The sequence below is a fragment of the Hibiscus syriacus genome, unplaced genomic scaffold, assembly GCF_006381635.1.
Source record: "Hibiscus syriacus cultivar Baekdansim isolate YM2019G1 unplaced genomic scaffold, ASM638163v2 tig00111402_pilon, whole genome shotgun sequence".
Taxonomy (NCBI): domain Eukaryota; kingdom Viridiplantae; phylum Streptophyta; class Magnoliopsida; order Malvales; family Malvaceae; genus Hibiscus; species Hibiscus syriacus.
In genome coordinates this window covers 3,655,825-3,668,303 of record NW_024063082.1, presented here as the reverse complement: position 1 = coordinate 3,668,303, position 12,479 = coordinate 3,655,825, and the positions used below count along the sequence as shown (strand labels likewise).

The 12,479-nt window shown below is 36.1% G+C and overlaps 1 protein-coding gene across 1 annotated transcript; it reads left to right on the top strand.

Annotated features, from left to right (window-relative positions):
• Positions 1-9,675: 9,675 nt before the first annotated feature.
• LOC120161858 (F-box/kelch-repeat protein At1g16250-like) lies at positions 9,676-10,822 on the top strand. The gene is made up of 2 exons (XM_039172068.1): positions 9,676-10,003; positions 10,254-10,822. The coding sequence occupies exon 2, from the start codon at positions 10,435-10,437 to the stop codon at positions 10,816-10,818; it is 384 nt and encodes a 127-aa protein (XP_039027999.1). The 5' UTR covers positions 9,676-10,003; positions 10,254-10,434; the 3' UTR covers positions 10,819-10,822.
• The last annotated feature ends 1,657 nt before the right edge of the window (positions 10,823-12,479 follow it).

Sequence of the window (12,479 nt, the reverse complement as noted above, 5' to 3'; positions counted from 1 at the left end):
GTATTGATCGACAACGGCTCTGCCCTAAATGTGATGCCATTAATAACCTTGAAGAAACTCCTGGTCGATAGTACACACATGAGAAATTGCCAAAGCATTGTTCGAGCTTCCGACGGAACAAAGAAGGAGGTACTGGGGAAGATCGATATTCCTTTAACCATAGGACCATCAACCTACGAGGTCAAATTTCTTGTAATGGATATAATACCCTCCTATAACTGCTTGTTAGGAAGGCCTTGGATCCACCAGGTAGGAGCCGTGCCATCCACTCTGCATCATAAACTCAAATTTATAATTGAGGGGAGACTGGTATGCCTTAATGCCGAGGAAGATATCATTGCTTCCATATCTACTACCGCCCCATATGTCGAAGTAAATGAAGATACAGTCGAGTGCTCTTTCAGAGCCTTGGAATTCGTTAATGCCACCTTTGTTGCTGAAAGAAAGAAAATTCCAAAGCTAAGGTTGTCCAACTGTACCAAAATGGAACTGAAAATGACTCTGGGAAGAGGAGCCAAGGTTGGGAGAGGGCTTGGAAGTCGCTTACAGGGAAATATTAGTCCAGTTTTTCCCAATATTAAGCGAGATCGTTTTGGTCTGGGATATCATCTGACCTTAAAAGAAAAGTTGAAAATGTTCAAAAGAGCCATGAAAGGAGAAAAACCAGGTTATCCGGGGAGGATATTAAGTGGGAGCCCATGATTTTCTCACCGCTGTGTAACACCTTCATATCTGGAGGCCACGTGTTTCAGGGGGCCCGATCATCTAAAGAGCCTGTTATTGAAAATGTCCTGAGGGATTTGGGTATAAATGTGATATCGGAGGAAGGAATCGAAGATGGAATGGCTATGGGCATCTACCCTACACCACCAAGCTTTGTGCTAAACAATTAGACTGCAGAAGAATTACCTGTAGTTTACAAAACTGTTTCAGAGTAATGCACAAAAACTTTCCCTATTGTCTAAACCCCGGGACAATAAGTGATCTTCTGTAAGGGGTTAATCTATCTGTTTTTATTTTAATAAATGATGCATTCCTGTTAATTCACGAAATGGCAAACATCATCCCTTGCATTTTTCTCGTTATTTATTTATTTATTATATATTATTATTTCATTATATTTTGATATGGATAGATCATCCTGTATTTGTATATATATATATATATCCTTTCGTTCGTTATTCTTTCAAGACCTTCGATATCAATAGTATGAATGCTGATGACTCTGACCTGAAGATAAATTTCGAGCTACCCATATGTCAAGGGGAAATTGAAGGTTATGATAGTGATGAGGTAAGCGACTTACCTTCTGAACTACTAAAAATGGTAGAGAGAGAAGATAAACAAATTATACCTCATGAAGAGCCCATTGAGATCTTGAATCTAGAATCAGAGGAAGATAAAAAGGAGATAAAAATTAGCACCATCATATCTGCTGAGGGACGACAAAGTCTGATTGAGCTACTTCGAGAGTACAGAGATGTGTTTGCTTGGTCGTATGAGGACATGCCAGGTTAAGATACTGAGTTAGTGGTACATAAGTTGCCAATAAAGCCCTTATGTAAACCGGCACAACAAAACCTCAGAAGAATGCGACCTGAAATGCTACTTAAAATTAAATAAGAAGTAAAGAAGCAATTTGATGCCGGGTTCCTGAAAGTAGCCAAGTATCCGGAATGGGTAGCAAACGTCATTCCAATACCAAAGAAAGATGGGAAAGTCCACATGTGCATCGACTACAGAGATCTTAATCGGGCCAGTCCGAAAGATAATTTTCCTCTGCCACACATAGATACCCTGGTGGATAATACGGCTGGAAACTTTCTATTTTCGTTTATGGATGGGTTTTTAGGTTACAATCAAATAAAGATGCATCCAGATGATATGGAAAAAACTATATTTGTCACTATGTGGGGCACGTTCTGTTACAAGGTGATGCCGTTTGGGCTTAAGAATACAAGAGCAACTTATCAAAGGGCCATGGTAATACTATTCCATAACATGATGCATAAGGAAATAGAGGTCTATGTCAATGATATGATTGTTAAAGCTAAAATGGAGGAAGAACACATCGAGAATCTGAGGAAACTCTTCCAAAGATTAAGGAAATGCCAGTTAAAACTCAATCCAAGCAAGTGTACCTTCGGGGTAACATCGGGAAAACTTTTGGGGTTTGTAGTAAGCAAAAAAGGGATTGAAGTAGATCCTGGCAAGGTCAAAGCTATACAGGATTTACCAACCCCACAAACACAAAAAGAAGTTCGAGGATTCCTGGGAAGATTAAACTATATTTCCCGATTTATTTCGTAATTAACTGAGAAGTGCGATCCCATTTTTCGCCTTCTCCGTAAAAATAACCCAGGGATGTGGAAAGATGATTGCCAAGGAGCTTTTGAAGCAATAAAAGAATATTTGTCGAATGTTCCAGTCTTAATGCCACCAATATCAGGCAAACCATTAATCCTCTACTTGTCAATCTTTGAGAATTCAATGGGGTACGTATTAGGGCAGCATGACCAAACTGAGAAAAGAGAAAGAGCAATCTACTACCTCAGTAAAAAGTTCACTGATTGCGAGACGAGGTACTCACCAATAAAAAAGTTGTGTTGTGCTTTAGATTGGACTACCCGAAGGCTCAGCCAGTATATGTTGTATCACACTACTTGGCTGATATCTAAACTTGATCCTCTGAAATATCTAATGGGTGTACTTGCTTTATCTGGAAGATTGGCTCGTTGACAAATCTAATTGTCTAAATTTGACATCCAATATGTAAGCCAAAAAGCAATTAAAGGAAGTGTTGTGTCCGATTTCATTGAAAGTAGGGCTTCTGAAGAGTATGAACCACTGAACTTCGATTTTTCGGACGAAGATTTAATGGTTATTTCAACTGAAGAGGAAGTTTCCTCTACTAATGAACAGTGGAAGATGAATATCGATGGTGCCTCAAATGCCTTGGGGCACGGAATTGGGGTAATTTTGGTCTCACCTGGTGGAAAACATTATCCTTTTACTAGCCGATTGAACTTTAATTGCACGAATAACATGGCTAAGTATGAAGCATGCATCTTGGGTCTTAGAGCTTCCATTGAGCGTAAAGTGAAAAAACTTAAAGCATACGGGGATTCAGCCTTGGTAATTTATCAACTCAGAGGTGAATGGGAAACAAAGGATGCGAAGTTAGTGGAATACCGTAAGTTGGTCATAGAGCTCATTAAACAATTTGAGAAAGTGACATTTCTTTATCTCCCCAGAGAAGATAATCAAATGGCGGATGCCCTACCCACTTTGGCAGCAGACTTTAAAGTCAATGAACATTCAAGCAGGATGCCTATTACGATGCAAGCTTATGGGTATCCAGCCCATTGCTATGGCATAGAAGAGGAAGATGATGGAAATCCTTGGTATTACGACATCTTACAATACATTAGAAATCAAAGTTATCCCGAGCAGGCCACTGAAAATGATAAAAGAATTATTCGAAGAATGGTCGTAGGATATGTGCTTGATGGCGAGATCCTGTATAAGAAAAGTCATGATCATGTCTTGCTACGATGTGTGGATGCCAAAGAAGCTAGAACGATCATTGAAGAAGCGCATGAAGGAGTATGTGGTACCCATGCTAATGGGCATGCAATGGCTAAACAAATAATGAGATTTGGGTATTATTGGTCAACCCTGGAAACTGATTGTATCAATTTCGCCAGAAAATGTCATAAATGCCAGATTTATGGAGATAAGCTCCATACCCCTCCTCATTCATTGCATGTAATGACTGCTTCATGGCCATTCTCTATGTGGGGCATGGATGTTATTGGGTAAATTTTACCCAAAGCTTCTAATGGCCATCGTTTCATATTCGTGGTAATAGACTACTTTACTAAATGGGTAGAAGCATCTTCCTATGAAAATGTTACTCATTCAACAGTTTGCAAGTTCTTGAAGAGAGAAATTATTTGTCGATATGGGCTACCAGAAAGGATCATCACTGACAATGCCTTGAATTTAAACAACAAGATGATGAAGTCAGCATGTAAACAGTTCTAGATTAAACATCATAATTCTACCACCTATCGCCCAAAGATGAATGAAGCGATAGAGGCAGCCAATAAGAACATCAAGAGGCTCATACAGAAAATGATTGAGACTTATAGAGACTGGCATGAGAAGCTACCATTCGCTTTGTTTTCCTATCGAACTTCAGTGAGGATGTCAACTAGGGCAACTCCGTTTTCTTTAGTTTATGGGATGGAGGCTGTGCTACCCATCGAGGTTGAGATTCCGTCACTACGAGTGCTGTCAGAGGTTAAGCTAGATGAAGCAGAATGGGTGCAAGCTAGGTATGATCAGTTGAATTTGATTGAGGAAAAAAGATTAAAAGCTATCTGTCATGGGCAAATGTACCAGAAACGTATGATAAGGGCACATAACAAAAAAGTTCGCCCACGAGAGTTTCAAGAAGGAGACCTGGTGCTAATAAAGATTTTGTCAATTTAGAAAGACTTTCGAGGTAAATGGATGCCAAATTAGGAAGGACCTTATGTGGTAAAGTAGATATTTTCTGGAGGAGCTTTGATCCTCACCGAGATAGATGGACCAGAATTACCTAACCCTGTGAATACTGACTCAATAAAGAAGTATTTTGCCTGAAAAAAATGAAAAAGATTAAAAATGAAAAAGAAAAGAAAAAAGGAAAGAAAAATGAGGAAAAAAGAAAAATAAAATAAAAGGAGGGTTCAAGATGAAAACCCGTAAAGGGCATCTTCAAACCAGAAAAGGTCTCAGGTTGAAAACCCGTAAAGGGCGGCTTGAGAATTGTGTAAATTCATAATTGGTGCATGAAAGAAATTCTAAATTAGTTTTGAATAATTGAAATGGTAGTCAAAGTCAGGGTTAGAAATCGCAAAGCTCGGGTAATAAGAAAGTAAACGAGATTCAAACACTGGCTTACGACATCCAAATGTCGGGAATTTGGCAGTACAGGGGAACTTTACACCCTTAAGCATTACCACAATCCTCAAGATCCCCTCTACAGAAGCTACACTCGGGTCTTCCTACGGTGTGTCAGTTCAAAAGCATTCGTACTATTGATATCTGATGACGCCTACTGTGTTTTATTTTGATTATTCTAGTTAAAAGTTTTCCATGTATTTACTTAAAAAAATCTTTATTTTTAAATAAAAAAGGTCTTTTTCCACATTGCAAGAATTCTAATTAAAAAATGAAAACATGTAGATTAGCTCGGGAAACATGAGATCATCGTGCATTATTGTAAAAAAGTTTTGAAAAAATACAGGTATTCTGAAGCTGAAAATGGCCTTAGTATGAGGTTTACGCGATGGTGGGCTACAAGAAATTAAGGTCTTATGATACATACAAAGGCTCACAATGTGGGATAATCCAAGAAATCTTGTCATTAATCAAATAGCTTGTCATGAAAAGCACATGGGTTTAAAGAGTAAAGAGAATCAGAGTTAGGTTCAACCAAAGAGTGTCAAACCAGAGTTGTCAATCGGGGAATTGTTGTTGATTTTTTCGTACCCAAATCAGACTGAAGTACAAAGTCCATCAATAAAAGAAATTTCTTGTTTGAAAAGAAAATACCCTCAAAATAATTGCTTCATTGCATGCATTTTAGGCATAAATAAGGTCATGACATGAAATGCATAATAATGGTAAATGCAAATTGAGTACTTGTAGGTTCTCTAAAAGGAAAAGATAGAGATGTAAGGACCCAACATAAAAATAACGAGTTCAGATTTCCATGTGTGGTGGTGGCAAGACGAACTCCCGCAAGAGAAATTGCTTCGAAAGAATATTTTTCCGAAACTTTCAGGTATGATGTTTTCGAATCCTCAAATACATACTAAACAAGGTTAATGTTTAATTTTTAGTTTTAATTTTCTTAAAGACGAGAAAAACAAATCGAATCCGATCCAATCTTCCCTGAGTGACAGCGGAACGGATCAACTCCTCCAGATCTGATATTCCCTTAGAAGAAGTGGAACAGATCACCATATTCCAAGATTTGATATTCCCTGAGTAACATCAGAACAAGTCTACCCTGATTCAATGGATTAACTCCTCCAGATCTGATATTCCCTTAGAAGAAGTGGAATAGATCACTATATTCCAAGATTTGATATTCTCTGAGTGACAGCGGAGCAAGTCTACCCCGATTCAATGGATCAACTCCTCCAGATCTGATATTCCTTAGAAGAAGTGGAACAGATCACCCTATTCCAAGATTTGATATTCCCTGAGTGACAGCGGAACAAGTCTACCCCAATTCAATGGATCAACTCCCCCAGATCTGATATTCCCTTTAGAAGAAGCGGAATAGATCCCTCTCATCCCCAGATTTGATATCCCTTGAGTGACAGTGGAACTGATCATTTATCTTATTTAGTTGACTGGACGAAAAATGCATTGTCTCTTCGTCTTTTCCCTATTCATGTTGACACAAGAATGAGCAAAGAGGGGCAGCTGTCGACACTCGATATTTTTGTCCCGTTATTATTAAGTTATTATTATTATTTAAGATTACTAACATAATTTTTTTATTTACAGATTCGGCCCAAATACCCCAAACCCAAATTACAGTCCAACAAACCTAAGGATGAAAACCCAATACCAACTAGGGTTTCATCATGTAGCTTCAGCCGCCACTTCATCTCAGTCGCACGATCAAGTTGGAGATGGACGATCTAGATCAACCCTCAGTTAAGATTTCCTCCTTGGATGTTGTTGTCGCCTTGCAAGAGCTGTCCGATCTGGACCCATCCAATGGTCCAGATCGAGCCCAGGCCACCGAATCTGGTACCATCACAGTCTTCTCCACCAACTGACAACTGGATTCACAAGTCAAACATCAAGACCAAGACAAACCCGTGATTTCAATCTATGTTTTACTTCACTCATGATGTTTCAGAAAAAACAAGAAAAAATAAAGTAAAAACCTATTGTAGAATCGGTTATATAACCTGAACGAAAAAATGTAAAGAGGGGGGACTCCCATATTCGAAAAGCAATAAAAATAACAGAGTTATTTTCAAGGTATATTTTAGTTTCGAAAACATAGAAATAAACTCTTTGCATACAATATATATATATGCGAGTCTAAAAGAGGGTCGATCAGTAGCTTACTTGAGTCGAATGGAGCCTTCACGGTGGTCGGAGTTTAAGGAAACCGAATAGTTGGGGTTAGATTTGTGGTTGTTTGGGTTTGTTTAGGGAGTTTTTAGGTTTAGTTTGGTGCTTAGGGTAGTAGATCTAGGCGTTGGGATCTTTTTGGGTGAATTTTAGGGCTCCGGCCACCACACAAGGTGGCCAGAATAACGACCAAACGACAAGTTGGGTTGGCCGGGGAGTGTCCGGCCGAAGATTGAGAGAACTTCTCTCATTTTCTTTAAAACCAAGTGAAAATGAAACAAAAAAAAAAGATAAAATGGTGGTATATATAGGCTAATTTAATGGTGCATCTTAAATAACTCTAATTTTAGCGTGTTTTACAAAATAGTCACTAGTAGGGACCAATTTCATTATTTTTCCATTTTTCTCTATGTTTTATAATTTTTGATTTAATCATAGTTTAATCCCCTACATTCACCTCGTATTTGCAATTTGGTCATCGATTTTGCAGTTTTTATATTTCAGTTTCGAAATTGTTGTCTTGATTGTGTAATTTTTATTCTTATTTCATTAATATTGGCTGAGATAAATAATTGGTAAAATTGTATCTTTAATATTCAGCATCGGATCCCTTTAACTTTAGTGATAGAATTGCTTTTTAGGTAGTATTGATAATTGTTCCCTATGATTAAAGTAATATTCTTTTAATTATGTGATATGTTTGTTTATTAACTCACGTTGGTGGTGTCTTATATATATATTATGTATGATTACTTTACCTTTATATTATATATTAAAAGTTGGTAATTCTCATAATATATTTTATGCCATTTACTTTGTAGTTTGTAAACATATACGGTATATAACATATTTTTGTAAGCATATATATATATATATTATATTATTTAAGTGTATTATATATATATATATATATATTATAGTATGTAGAATGTATATTTATTTTATTATCCATATTATGTAATATATATATTATAGCATATATAACATGCGTAACACTTATATGTATATATTATAATTATTTTTATTAATTTTCATATATATATATATATATATATATATAATTTATGCATATTATTTTTATTAAACATCAATCTATGAATATATATATATATATTAGTTGGTTGATAATTTAATATTGGTACAAAATCACCACTTTTGTTTGTTTAAGATATAGTAGTTTGTTTTTTTATTATAATATATATATAATTATTATAATATTTTTTCCCACTTATTTCCTTAATTTAAGCTATAATGATTTAGTTTTTTATTAATTATAATAATATAAGGAATCACTGTAATGTTTGTTTCTTCACTCTACTAATGTAAGCTACGTATGATGTTTAATTTCTTAATAATATATATGTAATCATTATACTATTTGTTTCTCACTAGTTTCCCTAATTTAAGCTTTGATTTGTTTGATTTAATATACTTTCTTATCATTATATTTTCTTTATTATAATTTATTGTCTATAATTTGTTTTAATTTAAGGGTCATGTTTCTTTCATTTGTTTTTTATGTTCACATGATGATTCCTTATTATGTTTTGATGCATGTGTCTTATTTTTATTTATCTTTAATTAAATATTTTTGATGTATTTTCATTTTCATTTAAATACATTTATGTGTACATATGTTTTGCATGACATCTTAATTAATTTTACATGATAGCCTCATAAGCATCCCTTGACTCTAATCGAAATAAATTAACTAAGGGTGATATTCGATCATTTTAAAATTATCGAAAGAAATTTTCTAATACGTGAATATTTAATCCATTTTAATGTATAGCATTAAACTTTAATACTAGAACTTACATTTTAAGATTTGAGCCCTTAAGTTCCTTAATTTTCATAATTTGACACTTTAAGTTAGAATAAGCCTTAATTTACTTTTAGTTTAATTAGGACAAGCAAAATTTTGTTTGATTGCATTGTTTTTTACAAATCTAAGGCACTGTTCACTTATTAAGGAATTAATAGTATATCTCCCGCGATCGTGCTCAGGGGGTGACTACTGGTAATTCCTTGAATAAGTCGACATCCTTTTCAAAATCATATCATGTTTTCTAAAAATGATGTAATATGTGGTTATTAGACACAATAGCTGATCTCCCGTATTTATGCTCGGGGGCGAATGCTATCGGTCTCGATAAACGAATACCCTTTTCAACTTTGCATCCTTAATGATTTTTAAATTAAATAAAGATCAAACTCCAAATTTCTGATTTTAAATATAGGGTAATCAACTAGGTACCAATTTTTGGGCGGTTGTGGGAGTGTTAATCCTTCCCCACGCGTAACCGACTCTCGAACCGAATTTCTGGATTTTCACAGATATCAAAACTCGATATTTTGATAAAAACAAAATGTTTTATTAAAATCATCTGGTTTTTATGGTGTTCCAATCGCACCTCAAATGATTGGTGACGACTCCTCACCTTTCGAAATGATTTTCAAAGAGAAAACCCCAATCGATATCGATTTTTCCCCGTCTGGGCGAAAAACGGTTACGACAGATGGCATCTTTTGCCAAAGATTCCAACTGACCATGATGGTTTGCAGCATTTTGGATTTTCATGGGTGTGTGTCTACAACCGGATTCTTGTGATTGGTGGCTCCCATGCACCACGTGATACTGCTTATCCGCGACAAACTCTTGTGATAACGAATGTTGTTATGCTTTTTGATCCTTATAGGAAAAGGTGGACCAGATTAACAAGTATGCGAACACCACGATCTCACTTTACATGCTCTGTTATGTTGGGGAAGTCTATGTTGCTGGAAGGCACAACTTATCTTATCCCTGAGGGTTTTCTCTTGCTGAGGTTTATGATCCGCTAAGTGATCGGTAAGCATTTATTCAAGGATTACATGTTTTTGTTTAATTTTAAGAGGGTTGGTAAAACAGCTATAGTACTATCACAACTCTCCACTATTTTCACTTGGTGCATCTTGCTGACATCCGTTGGATGTTTTAATTGTTTGAAAATGTGTTCCAATCATTTATTTCTTACCGTATCAATCTATGACATATGCATATTTTTCTTTTATTTGCAAAATTGCTTTCTCTTGGTTTATGACTTCAGAGGTAGTTACAGGTGGGAGGATGTGCCGGAAATGCCGAACCCACAAATGGACTGTCTAGGTATATCATATAAAGGCAAATTTCATGTTTTGAGTGACCAAGTAGGCTTGGCAGAGCAAAACCCATCTGAAATTTTTGATCCATCAAGTAAAACATGGTACATGGTCAATGATATTTAGCCTTTTTCGAGGGCAATGCAATTTGTTGTTCAGGTGATGGGGGATGATCAAGTTTATACTGTGGTGGATTGGGGTGAGAGCTTAGTTAAAACACGATATTGTTTAAGAGGAGAGTGGTACAATGTTGGTGTCGTTCCTCCGGTTCGCCTGCCTGATCACTCCCGAGAACTCGAGGCCTTTGGTTACGGTTTCATTGCACTAAGACATGAATTATATGTTCTTGGAGGGAAAGTTCTCAAGTGGGAAGATTCAGGAGCTGGGAGATTCGATGTGGTGAGGTTAGCTGGGGTGAGAGTTTGTGATCCTTTACGGAGGCCATTAAACTGGAGGGAAATCCGGCCTATGTGTAGTCTGGCAGGTGGATCCATCCTAGGCTGTGCCTCCATGGAAGAAGAATAAACTTTTGTTGCAATATATTGAAAAATAGTGTTGTAGTATTATAATCTAAAAATATATTTTCAATAATAAAGTTAAAAAAAAGTGAAATTAAAATAGAACCTGTAATCGGATGAAACTGAATAAATAGAAGAAGAGTTTTGTTGAGGCCTGAATGAACGATTTCCTTAAGACAGATTCGTCCTCTCCTTGGTGCTTTGAGTAACGTTGGACGTCGGTCTCTCAGGATACAACAACAAACGTTCACAACAGTAAGCACAACCGTAGTGAACAATCGAACACAATCTTTGTCTTTATCTATCACCGGAAAATGACTTTGGAAGAATCGAAGATTTGAAAGGAAAATACTTGAAAGAAATTAGTAAAAAAATTGTGTGTTGAGACGTGTCACAACTTAGACTTTATATAGGGAGAGGAATTTGTATTGAAAGGTTAAGACCTTTATTGAAAGGTTAAGACCTTTAAATGAAATGACTTAACCATTTGATTAAAAATCATAACCTTTTGATCAAAAGGTTAATATGAAAAGATATGACTTTTGGGGTGAAATGAAATAATTATTTTTCATGAAAGGACTTAATTATTTTTCATGAATAGTCATGATCAATTCATTTATATTTTTCCAACAATCCCCCACATGAATGAATTTGATTGTTTAAAACATTGACTCGATGTGGTGATAGATTCTACGTTCAATATTTGCATAGGATAGGTAGGCGTCCCCCTTTGAACCTTCCCTTGTGAAAATATGTTTACCTTACTGGTTGTCTAGTAGACGTGATGTCCTTGAACTGTCCCGCTGTTTGTGTAAGCAATGACATACCTCACACAAATATCTTACTGACAAGAGTTTGGTTCTCATGGTTATGTCCATATAGTCGTGGACATCTCCTGGTTCTATAAGAGCTTAGAGGACTATGCCCTAATAGTCTATTTGAAGCAGCTCCACTTCATTCTCACATAGGTGACTTAGGTTGTTCGGTTCAACGAAACACATATTGGTCATTAAAAGCATTGCTTAACCTTATCCATATTTTAGCCATTGTTTTCATCATAGGAATGAGCTTGGGATGAAAACCCCCCACAGTTACCTCACCAGGTTTATACAAGTAGGTTTTCCCATTGAACCTAGATCTTGGGATCTCCAGTCAACTAGGTTAGGTTTTTCTTCACATAGAGGCTTAACAATTCATAGGCTTTAGTCCCATTCCTCTTGATGTTTTATCAAATTGATCTCGATTCAACCCTTTGGTTAGCGGATCCGCAATGTTATCTTTTGATCTTACAAAATCAATAGAAATAACTCTAGTTGAGATCAATTGTCTAATGGTATTGTGTCGACGTCGCATGTGTCTCGACTTACCATTATACATTACATTTTGTTCTCTACCAATTGTTGCTTGGTTATCACAATATATACATATTTTGGGTATAGACTTTGGTCATTCAGGAATATCCTTCAAAAAATTTTGTAACCATTCTGCCTCTTCTCCAGTTTTGTCCAAGGCTACAAACTCAGATTCCATCGTGGATCTGGTTATAATTATTTGTCTTGAGGATTTCCATGACACAACTCCTCCTCCCAAAGTGAAAATATAACCACTTGTGCCTTTTGTATCTTGAATATCAGATATCCAACTGGCATTAGAGAATCCTTCTAACAC